Source organism: Pseudophryne corroboree, chromosome 4 (assembly GCF_028390025.1).
Source record: "Pseudophryne corroboree isolate aPseCor3 chromosome 4, aPseCor3.hap2, whole genome shotgun sequence".
Classification (NCBI taxonomy): Eukaryota; Metazoa; Chordata; class Amphibia; order Anura; family Myobatrachidae; genus Pseudophryne; species Pseudophryne corroboree.
The window spans coordinates 339,203,443-339,220,610 of record NC_086447.1 but is presented as its reverse complement, the minus strand read 5'-3'; the positions used below and the strand labels follow the sequence as shown (position 1 = coordinate 339,220,610).

General features: G+C 45.7%; 1 protein-coding gene across 1 annotated transcript in view; it reads left to right on the top strand.

Moving 5' to 3' along the window:
- LOC134909506 (probable cation-transporting ATPase 13A4) overlaps positions 1-17,168 on the top strand; it is a 369,987-nt gene that overhangs the window by 63,067 nt on the left and 289,752 nt on the right. The window contains exons 7-8 of the mRNA XM_063916443.1: positions 13,865-13,999; positions 14,090-14,162. Coding sequence (XP_063772513.1) covers positions 13,865-13,999; positions 14,090-14,162 — 208 coding nt within the window. The remainder of the gene's footprint in view (positions 1-13,864; positions 14,000-14,089; positions 14,163-17,168) is intronic.

Genomic DNA, 17,168 nt, shown 5'->3' with positions numbered 1-17,168 from the left:
TTGCCTTTCGTTTTGTCCACCTCTTCGGGTGTGTTTTTTGCTTTTGTTTTGGGTATTGCTTTGGACCCGATTCCCGCCCGGGTCTTGACCCCTAAAGGGACAGCACGTGGCATAGAGCTGTTGCTGGAATTTTGATCATCAGACTCGCTTGCCGATGTGCTCTGAAAATTGACGCGTGGTCGCCTTTTGATGAACTTCGGCGGTTTGCCCCGTCCATCCAGGGAATTCGAACCTCCCAGCCATGGATAAACTCTGTGCTGGGTGTAATCTGCTTGTACCTTGGTAAGTTTTTCACGTTTAAATTTTAGAAGTCCAACTTTATACTGTTCAACTTGAGTGGACAATTTGGTCAGCCAGCTGTCAGATGAATCTGCTGCCAGGGGTCCCAGGTGCTCTTTCTCAAATTCTCCAATCTTTTCTTTAATGATGTTATATTCTCTTGTGGATTCTTCTATTACAAGAAGAATAAGATCCATTGAGCACTTGTTAAGTACTGAGATCCATTTTTTACAAAAGATCGCGTTGTGCCTCCCGATTGTCGGGGTGTTATGTACCCTGAAACCCCTGGGCAGCTGTTTTGCCCTGTAGTAATCTGACAGGGTACGGCTGTGATATAGGTAATCAAGCTCGCGTTTTTTCATTTTAAGCAATTCCCTGAACACATCCTCCGAGGTGGTACAGAACTTATCTGTAAACGCTGGATCCTTATGTAGTATAGCCTCAGCCTCGAGGTCGGAAAAGCTCAACGTGTCCATGGTATCACATAGCAGCATGAATGGTGTATGGTCTCCTCCATCAGGAGCAGCAGTCGCCATCTTCCACAGCCAAAGTTCAGTGAAGTGCAAATTAGTGCATGAAGTGCTGGTGCTTAAAAAGCGTGCAAGTGATCAGGAAACCCTGAGGAAATGAGGGAAAAACAATGCTGGAGGGTGCCTTGAGAAAACCCCTGTGTCTGCACGACACGCCGAGGTTATAAATGCAGAAATAGTGACTCCGGCACTCCACTTGAAACAGCTCACACATGCAATACTTGCTCCTGTGCCTTCCCACCGGGGGACTCCCCCTGAATAACACCAAACAAAAGAGGCGGCACTCGAAGTCGGTGAACAAATATGAATATATTGTGATAGAGCGTTGACGTTTCGGGGACGTGCTCCCCTTCCTCAGAACAATTTAACACTGTGAAAAAACTGAAATAAATACCCACTTACCCCATGGGCCTCCCCCACCGCGATGCGTCACCCAGCACGATCTCCCGCACACTCCGGTGTGTCTTCCTCGTTTCCGGCGGAGGGGCGGAAGTGACGTCGTCCGGCCTGACGTGGTCACCATAACAACCTGTCACCATGGTACCATGCTGGGCTCTCGCGATGCCTTCTGCACCCTCCCACCTGTCAGAAATGTCACAGCGGGGGGCTTGGCTCGTAACCCGGGTAACGCTATAAACATAAACAATATAAACAATTAATGAAACATATTAACAAAAATACGTGCAATATCAATTAGGCTGTTCAAATAAACCAAAATAAGGAACAGGTACAGTGTAAAATACTCATAAAACACTCAGCAGAATGGAATATTAAAAAATTAAAGCATCTTTAAAAAAAATTTTTCTTTAAAAAATTAGCTGTGGATAAATCGGTTAGTGCATTGCAGCTAGTGTATGGCAATGTACCTAATTTGTACTATAGCATATGATCAAACTCATGTACACATGCATAAAAACATGAGCAATTAATTATGTAAACAGGTAACATATACTAAATGGAGAGCCTCTGCCAGATCTTGCCACAAGGTGATATCTGACCAGGTAATCGGCTGTAACTCATAACCAGTGGATGAGGCCGAGTGTATCATTCAAGCCCCTGGGACGCATAGTCTGTAGCTTAAAAATCCAACGGGATTCCAGCTGTAGAAGCTTCTTCCCTCTATCTCCCCCTCTTATGGATTCAGGTACATGGTCGATGATCCTATGTCTTAAGGTTGCCATGTTATGTTTTGATTCCAAAAAATGTCTGGCAACGGGTTGTTCTGCCACCCCCGTGTTGAGCGCATTGCGGATAGCTTGTCTATGTTGTGCCATGCGAATTTTGAATTGGCACTCAGTTTTTCCCACGTAATAAGTGCCACAAGGACACATGATAACGTAAATGACAAATTTAGAGCTGCATGTCAGGGGCCATTTAATTGGAAATTTTTTGCCCGAAAAGGGATGTGTGATCGTGTACCCCGGGGACATATATGTGCAAGTGGTACATCCCAAGCACTTATAGCACCCGTTTTTTCTTGATAAAAAGTGTGTAACTGGTGCTTTCATGCTAGAGATGTCGGTTTTCACCACTGTATCACGGATATTGCGCCCTCTAGTATAACTGGGCATAAGTTTCTTTTGAAATAGTTTCGGTAGGTCGTTATCCGAGGAAACAATGGGCCAGTATTTCTTGGCAACTTTGCTAATTCTATTACTCGCAGAATTGAATTCATTGACCCATGTGACCGTGGTATTAGCCAGACAGGGTTTCTGATTTTTACTGGACGTGAGCAGCCCATTTCTGTCCTGTGCTACAGCTTTTTTTCGGGCTCTCCCTAACAGTGAGGATGGGTATCCCCGCTGTCTGAATCCACAAGAGAATATAACATCATTAAAGAAAAGATTGGAGAATTTGAGAAAGAGCACCTGGGACCCCTGGCAGCAGATTCATCTGACAGCTGGCTGACCAAATTGTCCACTCAAGTTGAACAGTATAAAGTTGGACTTCTAAAATTTAAACGTGAAAAACTTACCAAGGTACAAGCAGATTACACCCAGCACAGAGTTTATCCATGGCTGGGAGGTTCGAATTCCCTGGATGGACGGGGCAAACCGCCGAAGTTCATCAAAAGGCGACCACGCGTCAATTTTCAGAGCACATCGGCAAGCGAGTCTGATGATCAAAATTCCAGCAACAGCTCTATGCCACGTGCTGTCCCTTTAGGGGTCAAGACCCGGGCGGGAATCGGGTCCAAAGCAATACCCAAAACAAAAGCAAAAAACACACCCGAAGAGGTGGACAAAACGAAAGGCAAGGGAGGAAGAAAGGCCGCGAAGGGAAAGACACAATGATTTTCAATTTATCTTCAGTAGATCTCTCACCCGTGGAGGTAAGAGTCTTAAACAAAGGACTGTCGTATGTTCCCACCAATCCCCCAGATTCATTTAGGTGGAAGGTGGATATGTTTAAATTTAACCGAAAATTGAAAATCCAAGAATTTTTTGGCAAGACTCAACCTGACGAACGTACCACACCATTACCATCACGCATCCAGAAATTGGGCCCAAGCTCTAAATTTGACCCCATGTCACAGAGTGCATCTTTGAAAACTTTTCATCGATTACTTGAGACCGAAGGCACCAAACAGAACGAGTTGAAATTTCGCTCTAATTTGTCCAGAGAAGAACAACAGGCTCTGATTGATTTGGGGAATAGGAAAGATATTATCATCCGTGGAGCTGATAAGGGTGGGGCCATCGTGGTGCAAAACCTTCACGATTATCGTGAGGAGTGTTTAAGACAACTAAGTGATACAGAAACCTACTGTGTACTTGATAAAGACCCCACTGAGATGTATAAACGTGAACTTATCAATATCTTAGATAGGGCAAAAGAGGATGGTATCATTGGTAAGGTGGTGTATGAGAAGTTACTCACTGAGTATCCTATTACTCCCATTCTGTACACCATCCCCAAGATCCATAAGGACGCCCAGAGACCACCGGGCAGACCCATTGTGTCTGCACGGGGGTCTCTGTGCGAACCTCTGGCTATATACTTGGATACATATTTACAACCGTGTATACAGCAGACGTTCACCCATCTCAAAGATTCTAATACATTGTTGAAAAAATTTCTTACCATTGATGTGGTCCCAGATGGCCTGATCTTGGCCACGATGGACGTGGCAAGTCTATACACCTGCATCCCCCATGCAGCAGGCATGCAGGCTGTCAAGAGATTATTGGGTGGTAATGTTTTGTATACAGGACCAGATGTTGATTTTTTTCTGCAACTGCTTGATTTCACATTGACTCATAATTATTTTCTTTTTGATGGGAAGTATTACAGACAACGTACTGGCTGTGCGATGGGGTCCTCGGTGGCCCCATCACTGGCCAATACCTACATGTGGGATGTTGAGAGGAGTTTATTTTTTGAAAACGCATGGGTGGCTCAGCGGGTCTTCTTGTACTACAGATACATAGACGACTTGTTCGTCATGTGGAGTGGCACGGAAGAGCAGCTGGGTGAGCTAGTTAGAGGGCATAACAGCTCCCCCAGTCCTATTAAATTAACTCTCACTACCAGCACGGAGGAAATTTGTTTTCTAGACATCCACATTAGATTAACAGCAGGGAGGATTGTGACTAAACTTTATTCCAAACCCACCGATCGTAATACCCTTTTGCGTCATGACAGTTTTCACCCAGTCCCCACTCGGAAAGGTCTACCCTACTCGCAGTTTCTAAGAGTGTGCAGGGTGAACAGTGACGAGAGTGAGAGGGATAAACAGTTAGATGAGATGGAAGACAAATTCAGACAGCGGGGATACCCATCCTCACTGTTAGGGAGAGCCCGAAAAAAAGCTGTAGCACAGGACAGAAATGGGCTGCTCACGTCCAGTAAAAATCAGAAACCCTGTCTGGCTAATACCACGGTCACATGGGTCAATGAATTCAATTCTGCGAGTAATAGAATTAGCAAAGTTGCCAAGAAATACTGGCCCATTGTTTCCTCGGATAACGACCTACCGAAACTATTTCAAAAGAAACTTATGCCCAGTTATACTAGAGGGCGCAATATCCGTGATATAGTGGTGAAAACCGACATCTCTAGCATGAAAGCACCAGTTACACACTTTTTATCAAGAAAAAACGGGTGCTATAAGTGCTTGGGATGTACCACTTGCACATATATGTCCCCGGGGTACACGATCACACATCCCTTTTCGGGCAAAAAATTTCCAATTAAATGGCCCCTGACATGCAGCTCTAAATTTGTCATTTACGTTATCATGTGTCCTTGTGGCACTTATTACGTGGGAAAAACTGAGTGCCAATTCAAAATTCGCATGGCACAACATAGACAAGCTATCCGCAATGCGCTCAACACGGGGGTGGCAGAACAACCCGTTGCCAGACATTTTTTGGAATCAAAACATAACATGGCAACCTTAAGACATAGGATCATCGACCATGTACCTGAATCCATAAGAGGGGGAGATAGAGGGAAGAAGCTTCTACAGCTGGAATCCCGTTGGATTTTTAAGCTACAGACTATGCGTCCCAGGGGCTTGAATGATACACTCGGCCTCATCCACTGGTTATGAGTTACAGCCGATTACCTGGTCAGATATCACCTTGTGGCAAGATCTGGCAGAGGCTCTCCATTTAGTATATGTTACCTGTTTACATAATTAATTGCTCATGTTTTTATGCATGTGTACATGAGTTTGATCATATGCTATAGTACAAATTAGGTACATTGCCATACACTAGCTGCAATGCACTAACCGATTTATCCACAGCTAATTTTTTAAAGAAAAATTTTTTTTAAAGATGCTTTAATTTTTTAATATTCCATTCTGCTGAGTGTTTTATGAGTATTTTACACTGTACCTGTTCCTTATTTTGGTTTATTTGAACAGCCTAATTGATATTGCACGTATTTTTGTTAATATGTTTCATTAATTGTTTATATTGTTTATGTTTATAGCGTTACCCGGGTTACGAGCCAAGCCCCCCGCTGTGACATTTCTGACAGGTGGGAGGGTGCAGAAGGCATCGCGAGAGCCCAGCATGGTACCATGGTGACAGGTTGTTATGGTGACCACGTCAGGCCGGACGACGTCACTTCCGCCCCTCCGCCGGAAACGAGGAAGACACACCGGAGTGTGCGGGAGATCGTGCTGGGTGACGCATCGCGGTGGGGGAGGCCCATGGGGTAAGTGGGTATTTATTTCAGTTTTTTCACAGTGTTAAATTGTTCTGAGGAAGGGGAGCACGTCCCCGAAACGTCAACGCTCTATCACAATATATTCATATTTGTTCACCGACTTCGAGTGCCGCCTCTTTTGTTTGGTATATATATATATATGTATATGGCAGTATCACTGGAATTATATGGCAGTACCACTGGACACATACGGCAGTATCACTGGATTTATACGGCAGTACCACTGTACTGGATTTATACGGCAGTATCACTGGACTGGATTTATATGTCAGTATCAATGGATTTATACACCAGTACCACTAGAATTATACGCAGTATCACTGGAATTATACGGCAGTATCACTGGAATTATATGGCAGTACCACTGGACATATAAGGCAGTATCACTGGACTGGATTTATACACCAGTACCACTGGATTTATACGGCATGACCACTGGACATTTACGGCAGTATCACTGGACTGGATTTATATGCCAGTACCACTGAATTTATATGGCATGAGCCTTAGGCTTATATGGCAGTATCACTGGACTGGATTTATACGCCAGTACCACTGGATTTATACGGCATCACCACTGGACATATATGGCAGTATCACTGGAATTACATGGCAGTACCACTGGATATATACGGCAGTATCACTGGACTGGATTTATACGGCAGTACCACTTGAATTATACAGCAGTAACACTGGAATTATACGGCGGTATCACTGGAATTATATGGCAGTACCACTGGACGTATACAGCAGTATCACTGAACTGGATTTATACGGCAGTACCACTGGATTTATAAGGCAGCACCACTGGACATATATGGCAGGATCACTGGATTTATATGGCATGACCACTGGACATATACGGCAGTATCACTGGACAGGATTTATACGGCAGTACCACTGGAATTATACGGCAGTACCACTGGAATTATATGGCAGTATCACTGGAATTATTCGGCAGTACCACTGGACATATACAGCAGTATCACTGGACTGTAATTATACATCAGTACCACTGGATTTATACGGCAGTACCACTGGACATATACAGCAGTATCTCTGGATTTATACGGCAGTACCACTGGACATATACGGCAGTATCACTGGTCTGGATTTATATGCCAGTACCACAGAGGATTTATACGACATGACCACTGGACATATGGCAGTACCACTGGAATTATATGGCAGTACCACTGATTATACGGCAGTATCACTGGACATATACGGCAGTATCACTGGACTGGATTTATACGCCAGTATCACTGGAATCATATGGCAGTACCACTGGACATATACGGTATTATCACTGGATTTATACGGCAGTACCGCTGGACATATACGGCAGTATCACTGGACATATACGGCAGTACCACTGGACATATACAGCAGCACAGGGACACCATCACTGACTGATGCAGGATAACACAGCACCACTACAATGGACTGGACTTATACAACAGCACTGGACATATGGCAGCAGAGGACACCACCACTGTGACTGAACTGATGCAGCACAAGATACTACCACTGTACTGATGCAGGACAACACAGCACCACTGCAATGGACTGGACTTATACAGCAGCACTGGACATATGGCAGCAGAGGACACCACCACTGTGACTGGACTGATGCAGCACAATACTCCACCACTGAACTGATGCAGCACAACACAGCACCACTGGACTGGATTTATACAGCAGCACTGGACATATGGCAGCAGAGGACACCACCACTGTGACTGGACTGATGCAGCACAAGACACTACCATTGAACTAATGAAGGACACTGAGGATGGAGACATGTCCTCTCTCTACACTCTTCAATGCCGGAGTTAAAATGGCGGCGACGTGCGGCTCCATATATGGAATCCAAACCCAGCGAGAATCCGACAGTGGGATGATAATGTTTTGCCTCATTCTGGTTTCCAAACCGAACCCCCCCGAACTGAAGTTCGGCGGGGTTCTGTTCTCAGGGAACCGAACCCGCTCATCTCTAATTGAAACCCCTTTACATCTCCTGGTTGGGAAGATCAGAGCTTCTAAGGTGAACATATTATAGCTTTATACATGCCAAACCTTCCCATCCTGTAACTCTGGCAAGAAGTTGCACCCAGTCAGCTGCTCTGTATGTTTTTTTAGTATGCAAATTATAAATGTTAAGTCAACTTCTCCACTGGCTCATTTCTCCACTTTTATCACTGCTGAGTACATCTTCCCCTTAATATCTGGGGATACTTAATTTTTGCAGGTACAGTACTATCTTCCAAAAACAGCTTTATTTCCCTGAAGATTTTTAGTAAATGTGCACCAAAGTGAGACAATTGGCAGACTATAAACTGTTGCAAATTAATTTTTACTAGAGATGTGCAGCGGGCATTTTTCGTGTTTTGTGTTTTGGTGTTGGATTCGGGTCCGCGGTCGTGTTTTGGATTCGGACGCGTTTTGGCAAAACCACCCTTTCGGGTTTTGGATTCGGATACGTTTTAGATTCGGGTGATTTTTAAAAAAACCTCAAAAACAGCTAAAATCATAGAATGTGGGGGTAATTTTGATCCTATAGTATTATTAAGCTCAATAACCATAATTTCCACTTATTTCCAGTCTATTCTGAACACCTCACACCTCAGAAAATTATTTTTAGTCCTAAACTTTGCACCGAGGTCACTGGATGACTAAGCTAAGCGACCCAAGTGTGCGGCACAAACACCTGGCCCATCTAGGAGTGGCACTGCAGTGTCAGACAGGATGGCACTTAAAAAAATAGTCCCCAAACAGCACATAATGCAAAGATAAATAAAAAAGAGGTGCAAGATGGAATTGTCCTTGGGCCCTCCCACCCACCCTTATGTTATATTAACAGGACATGCACACTTTAACAAACCAATAATTTCAGCGACAGGGTCTGCCACACGACTGTGGCTGAAATGAATGGTTGGTTAAAGTGTGCAATCAATCTCTCCGATTCCTCACCCCTTTCACTGTGTACATCACCCTCCTCACAGAGTATTAATTCGTCCCCACTGGAATACACCATCTCAGGTCCCTGTGTACTTTCTGGAGGCAATTGATGGTGAATGTCTCCACGGAGGAATTGATTTTAATTCATTTTGATGAACATCATCTACTCCACATTTTCTGGAAGTAACCTCCTACGCTGATCGCTGAGAAGGTGACCGGCTGAACTAAACACTCTTTCGGAGTACACATTGGAGGGGGGGCAACTTAGGTAAAATAAAGCCAGTGTGTGCAAGGGCCTCCAAATTGCCTCTTCTTCCTGCCAGTATACGTACAGACTGTCTGACATGCCTACTTGGATGCTGTCACTCATATAATCCTCCACCATTCTTTCAATGGTGACAGAATCATATGCAGTGACAGTAGACATGTCAGTAATCGTTGGCAGGTCCTTCAGTCAGGATCAGATGTCAGCACTTGCTACTGACTGCCCTGCATCACCGCCAGCGGGTGGTTTTGGAAATGTTATCCTTTTCCTGGCAGCTCCAGTGGCGGTAGAAAATGAAGGAGGAGCGGTTGGCGGGTCACGTTCCGCTTGAGTTAACAATTGTCTCACCAGCAGGTCTTTGAACATCTGCAGACTTGTGTCTGCCGGAAAGAGAGATACAATGTAGGCTTTAAACCTAGGATCGAGCACGGTGGCCAAAATGTAGTGCTCTGATTTTAACAGATTGACCACCCGTGAATCCTGGTTAAGCGAATGAAGGGCTTCATCCACAAGTCCCACATGCCTAGCGGAATCGCTCCATATTAGCTCCTCCTTCAATCTCTCCAGCTGCTTCTGCAAAAGCATGATGATGGGCATGAATTGACTTAGGCTGGCAGTGTCTGAACTGACTTCACATGTTGCAAGTTCAAAGGGTTGGAGAACCTTGCACAACATGGAAATCATTCTCCACTGCGCTTGAGTCAGGTGCATTCCCCCTCCTTTGCCTATATCGTAGGCAGATGTATAGGCTTGAATGGCCTTTTGCTGCTCCTCCATCCTCTGAAGCATATAGAGGGTTGAATTCCACCTCGTTACCACCTCTTGCTTCAGCTGATGGCAGGGCAGGTTCAGGAGTGTTTTCTGGTGCTCCAGTCTTCGGCACGCGGTGGCTGAATGCCGAAAGTGGCCCACAATTTTTCGGGCCACCGACAGCATCTCCTGCACAACCCTGTCATTTTTCAAAAAATTATGCACCACCAAATTAATTGTATGTGCAAAACATGGGACATGCTGGAATTTGCCCACATGTAATGCACGCACAATATTGGTGGCGTTATCCGATATCACAAATCCCCAGGAGAGTCCAATTGGGGTAAGCCATTCTGCGATGATGTTCCTCAGTTTCCATAAGAGGTTGTCAGCTGTGTTCCTCTTATGGAAAGCGGTGATACAAAGCGTAGCCTGCCTAGGAACGAGTTGGCGTTTGCGAGATGCTGCTACTGGTGCCGCCGCTGTTGTTGCTGCGGGAGGCAATACATCTACCCAGTGGGCTGTCACAGTCATATAGTCCTTAGTCTGCCCTGCTCCACTTGTCCACATGTTAAATGGACAGTGGGCACAACTGCATTTTTTAGGACACTGAGGACACTCTTTCTGACTTCTGTGTACATTCTCGGTATCGCCTGCCTAGAGAAGTGAACCTAGATGGGATTTGGTACTGGGGACACACTACCTCAAGCAATTCTCTAAGTCCCTGTGAACTAACGCCGGATACCGGATGCACGTCTAACACCAACATAGTTGTCAAGGCCTGAGTTATCCGCTTTGCAACAGGATGACTGCTGTGATATTTCATCTTCCTTGCAAAGGACTGTTGGACAGTCAATTGCTTAATGGAAGTAGTACAAGTGGTCTTCCGACTTCCCCTCTGGGATGACGATCGACTTCCAGCAGCAACAACAGCAGCGCCAGCAGCAACAGCAGCAGTAGGCGGTCCACTCAAGAATCCATCGGAGGAATCCCAGTTAGGAGAGGACTTGTCAGTCTTGCCATGGCCTGCAGGACTATTGGCATTCCTGTCTAAGGAGGAAATTGACATTGAGGGAGTAAGTGGGGTGGTTTGCTGGAGCTTGGGTACAAGAGGAAGAAGGGATTTAGTTGTCAGTGGACTGCTTCCGCTGTTACCCAAAGTTTTTGAATTTGTCAATGACTTCTGATGAATGCGCTCCAGGTGACGTATAAGGGAGGATGATCCTAGGTGGTTAACGTCCTTACCCCTACTTATTACAGCTTGACAAAGGCTACACACGGCTTGACACCTGTTGTCCGCATTTCTGTTGAAATAATTCCACACCAAAGAGGTGATTTTTTTTGTATTTTGACCCTGCATGTCAATGGCCTTATTCATTCCATGGACAACAACTGTCTCCTCGGATGCCTGATTTAAACAAACCACATCACCATCAGAATCCTCCTCATCAACTTCCTCCTCAGCGCCAGCAACACCCATATCCTCATCCTGGTGTACTTCAACAGTTACATCTTCAATTTGAATATCAGGAAGTGGACTGTGGGTGCTCCTTCCAGCACTTGCAGGGGGCGTGCAAATGGTGGAAGGAGCCACCTCTTACCGTCCAGTGTTGGGAAGGTCAGGCATCGCACCCGCCGACACATTTGGACTCTCCTTGGGGATTTGTGATTTAGAACGCACAGTTCTTTGCTGTGCTTTTGCCAGCTTAACTCTTTTCATTTTTCTAGCGGGAGGATGAGTGCTTCCATTGTCATGTGAAGCTGAACCACTAGTCATGAGAAACATAGTAGAGGGCCTTAGCCGTTCCTTGCCACCCCGTGTCGTAAGTGGCATATTGGCAAGTTTATGCTTCTCCTCAGACGATTTTAATTTAGATTTTTGGGTCATTTTACTTAACTTTTGCTTTTTGGATTTTACATGCCCTCTACTATCACATTGAGCATCATCTTTGGCAGACGACGTTGATGGCATTTCATCGTCTATGTCATGACTAGTGGCAGCATCTTCAGCACTAGGAGGAAGTGGTTCTTGATCTTTCCCTATTTTATTCTCCAAATTTTTGTTCTCCATTATTTTTCTGGAGTTATATAACAATATGCAGAACAGGAGAGCGTACCCCTACACCATACAGGGCAAACCCTGTAAAAATTATTTGATTAATAACCCTTGTATTTGGAGTTTTTATAATAATATGCAGCACAGGAGAGCGTACCCCTAAACCACACACAGATGGCAAAGCCTGTAAAAATTATTTGGATAATAACCCTTTTATTTGGAATTATTATAATAATATGCAGCACAGTAGAGTGTACCCTTAAACCACACACACGGCAAAGCCTGTAAAAATTATTTGGACAATAAGCCTTTTATTTGTAGTTATAATAATAATAATAATAATAATATGCAGCACAGTAGAGCATACCCCTAAACCACACACACATGGCAAAGCCTGTAAAAATTATTTGGATAATAACCCTTTTATTTGGAATTATAATAATATGCAGCACAGTATAGTGTTCCCCTAAACCACACACATGGCAAAGCCTGTAAAAATTATTTGGATAATGACCCTTTTATTTGGAGTTATTATAATATTATGCAGCACAGGAGAGCATATCCGTACACCTCACAGGGCAAACCCTGTAAAAATTATTTGGATTAAATATTAAGAACTCCTTTATTTGGAGTAAATAATATACAGCACAGGACAGCACCACTAGACTTATACAGCAGCACTGCTGGAGTTATATGGCAGTACCACTGGACTTATACAGCAGTACTCCTGTACTTATATGGCAGTACCCCTGGAGTTATATGGCAGTTCCCCTGGACTTATACGGCAGTACCGCTGGACTTATATACTGTACCACTGGACTTATATGGCAGTACCGCTGGACTTATACGGCTGTACTGCTGGACTTATATGACAGTACCGCTGGATTTATATGGCAGCACCGCTGGACTGGACTTATATGGCAGCACTGCTGGACTGGACTTATACGGCAGCACCATTGTACTTAAACAGCAGCACCACTGGACTTATGGTAGCACAGGACACCACCACTGGACTTATAGCAGCACAGGACACCACCACTGGACTGTTGCAGCACATGACAGCACCACTTGACTGGACTTATACAGCAGCACCACTGCACTTATAGCAGCACAGGACACCACCACTGGAATGACTGGACGGATGCAGCACAAGACACCACAACTGGACTGATGCAGCACAAGACAGCACCACTGGACTGGACTTACACAGCAGCACTGGACTTATGGTGGCACAGGACACTACAACTGGACTTTTGGCAGCACAGGACACCACCACTAGAGTGACTGGACTGATGCAGCACAAGACACTATCACTGGACTGATGCAGCACAAGACAGCACCACTGGAATGATACAAAAGAGCAGGTCGCCACCCCACGCACCATGCCACATTCCTGCATGATGCGTGGGGTGGCGACCTGCTCTTTTGTATCATTCCAGTGGTAGATGGAGTGAAGATGGCGGTGACGCGCGGCTCCTTATATGGAATCCAAATCCCGACAGAATCCAACCGTGAGATGATGATGTTTTGCCTCATCCTGGTTTCCGAGTTTGGTGGGGAAACCCAAGCTGAACTCAGATCCAGAGCGTGAAGTTCGGGGGGGGGGGGGGGGGTAGGGGGGGGGGGGAGGATGGGGGGGGGTCAGTTGTCAGTGAATGAACCCACTCATCTCTAATACATGGTATTTCTGTTTCTATGTATTTATACTATAATGTAATGTCAAATAACTGTACCCAGATTGTATTCAGGAAAGATAGCATTCAGGTTTCTATTCAGGTTTTATTATACAAGTGATTATCTACAACATATGTTATTATTACTCATGTGTCATTTGTTTTACAGGTTCTCAATCCATTTTATGTTTTTCAAGCTTACTCTTTATGCATATGGATAGCTACATCATACCTTGAATATAGCTTAGCTATATTGACCATGACCCTATTGTCTATTGCTGCAACCGTATACAATCTGAGAGTGGTATGTATTTATATTAGATGATAAATGTTTTATTCTATTCCTGCACAAAGTATGAAATATCTAAGATGTTTTTGTTTTCATTTTCCCTAGCAATCTGTCAAACTGCACAAAATGTCAGCATCCTATAACAGCATTATGGTTACAGTACTTCATGAAAATGGAGGTAAAAGAGAAGGATACATGACATACATTTATTGTAACACTAGTGAGCAAAACTGTCTACAGCGGAAAACCTTAGAAAGGGATAAAAAATACCTTAGAGCAGAGAGATCACAGACTGTCTATCTTGATTTGCCGGGCCCTGGTAAAAACACATGAAAAGCCTACTGCTAACATGATGCAGAGCATCGCTGGCCTGCACCCCTCAGCCAGACACAGAGCCAGGGAAGTGAGGGGTGCAACAAGTGCGATTGCTAACCCCCCTTACACAGCAGCAGCAGCAGCCTCCCTGGACTCACCACAACCCAGGCCCCGCTGGGCCTCTTCAACAGGTAATTAGTACCTGGTCCCCCCCCTTCTCAGCACCGCTGTATTTATTACACAGCTTTTGCATTCAGTCAAAGGTTTTTGGAGGATTGCTGCTTTATTTATTTATTTATTTACTAGGAGGGTACCGCTGCAGATTTTAGAGATATACCTCTATATTCACTAGCAAAATAATTCCGCACAGCTTTCTATGAGAACTGAGAATTTACCAAGATCCAAAAAGCTTAGCTCTGTGGAGCTGGCACCCATAGCTAATACCAGGGTCGGACTGGCCCACAGGGGAACAGGGGAAACCACCGGTGGGCCCCACTGCCTGTGGGCCCACCTCCTCCTCTAGGGATTAGGTTCCAAACTGTATCCTAGTGCACTTTAATTATACATTATACATACTGTATGTTACCTTATACTGCACATGACTATTGGCCCAGCCCATGCACTCTCTTACAGTTAGCGGGGCCTCTGTTGTGGTTGGCCACACCTCCACTATTGCCTGGCCACACCCTTAAGCATGGGCCCCTACCACTGCATTACCCCGGTGGGCCCTTCTTGCCCCAGTCCCACACTGGCTAATACCATCTTTGGATGGCATTAGCCATTTTAGCCACTGTAGCCTAAAGTCTACAATATTGCATTCTAAGTCTCTTGGGTTTCCTCTTTGCCCAGGATAAATGAAGAAACTCCTTAAATAAGAAAATCTTTTAGTTACAATTAAATCTATAAGTACAAATTCCAATATGGCTTTCCCAGATCACAGAGCCTGAAAGCATGCTTGGAGTCCCAAGCCCGGACACAGAGGGGACTGGGTAGCAGCGGTGTGGATTGGTACCGCCAGGGGTGTGGATTGGTGCCACCAGATGATTGTAGCAGGCACATTGGCAGGCAGCCATGCAGAAACAGCATCAGTGGCATTTTGAATTTGAAACCAAATGCGAGCTAATCAGAGCTGTCACCTACCAAATTCTAAAGTTTATCCCCCAGCACCCACCTTTTCCCGGTGTCTCTACCACCCACTTGTGCCCTTCATAGCCACTTTTCCTCTTGCCGTGCCCCTCATCCCGGGCCCATAATTTCTGATGACAGCCCTGCCCCCAAGTACCAGTATGAAGAGTTGTCTCTAGCCAATTATTACAGATTGAAACTGTTACCATATAAGGAACATTCATTTCTAATGTCTTCACTTGTTTTTAAACATAAAAGGTATAAAAATATATGACCTTGTGTCATTATAAAACATTGTAATTTTATACAGGACTAGTAAATAAATTGATATGTTATCGCCTGGATTACCTCAGATGATCCGCCCCTCCTTCTCCCATCCCAAATTACGTATTTCTGTCCTGTTGCTATCACCAGGGCCGTTTCTAGACAATTTGGCTCCCAGTGCGAGATTTAAAAATGCGCCCCCCCCCCATTGCTATAAAAAAAATTGCGTCCCCCCCCCCCCACATAGCTATAAAAAGAAAAAGCATGTATGCGCCTAAGGCGCGCGCACTCCCGACAAGGGTGTGTGGCCTGATTAAAATGTGCGTGGTCTCATTAAAGTGGGCGTGGCCTCGTCTGATATCATCACGCCCACCACAGGGGGAATAAAATAAAAAAAGTCCCCATTTTACACATTACAGCAGGCAAGTGTCCCCATTTTACACAGCGTGGCAGGCAGGTATCCCCATTTTACACAGTACGGCAGGCAGATATCCCCATTTTACACAGCGCGGCAGGCAGATATCCCCATTTTACACAGCGCGGCAGGCATGTGCCCCCATTTTATACAGTGCGGCAGGCAGGTATCCCCATTTTACACAGTACGGCAGGCAGATATCCCCATTTTACACAGCACGGCAGGCATGTGCCCCCATTTTACACAGCACGGCAGGCAGGTGTCCCCATTTTACAAAGTGCGGCATTCAGGTGTCCCCATTTTACACAGCGCGGCAGGCAGGTGTCCCCATTTTACACAGCACGGCAGGCAGGTGTCCCCATTTTACACAGCACGGCAGGCAGGTGTCCCCATTTTACAAAGTGCGGCAGGCAGGTATCCCCATTTTACACAGTGTCAGGCAGGTATCCCCATTTTACACAGTACGGCAGGCAGGTATCCCCATTTTACACAGTACGGCAGGCAGGTATCCCCATTTTACACAGCGCGGCAGGCAGGTATCCCCATTTTACACAGTACGCAGGCAGGTGCCCCCATTTTACACACTTTGCAGGCAGGTGCCCCCATTTTACACAGTGCGGCAGGCAGGAATCCCCATTTTACACAGCGCGGCAGGCAGGTATCCCCATTTTACACAGTGCGGCAGGTAGGTGTCAAGTGGGGGCGGAAGGAAGGGGGAGAGCGAGAGATAGAGATACTACTTACATCTTCCCGCTCTTCGGGTCCGGCCGCCTCACGTCCCTTGCGCCAGCCGCCTCCTCCTTCCAGGCTTATCTCCTCTCCTCCCTCTTCCCGAGCGCTCCTGCTCGGGGGGGCGGGGTTTCGTGGAATGACGAGTTTGCGTCGTGACGTCACGACGCAAACACGTCATTCCGCGAAACTCCGCCCCCCGAGCAGGAGCGCTCGGGAAGAGGGGGGAGAGGAGATTAGGAAACACAAAGTGCCGTGGCGGGCGCCCTGTGCGGTTGCACGGCTCGCCCGCCGCTAGAAACGGCACTGGCTATCACATGCAAATGCAGTAGCAGA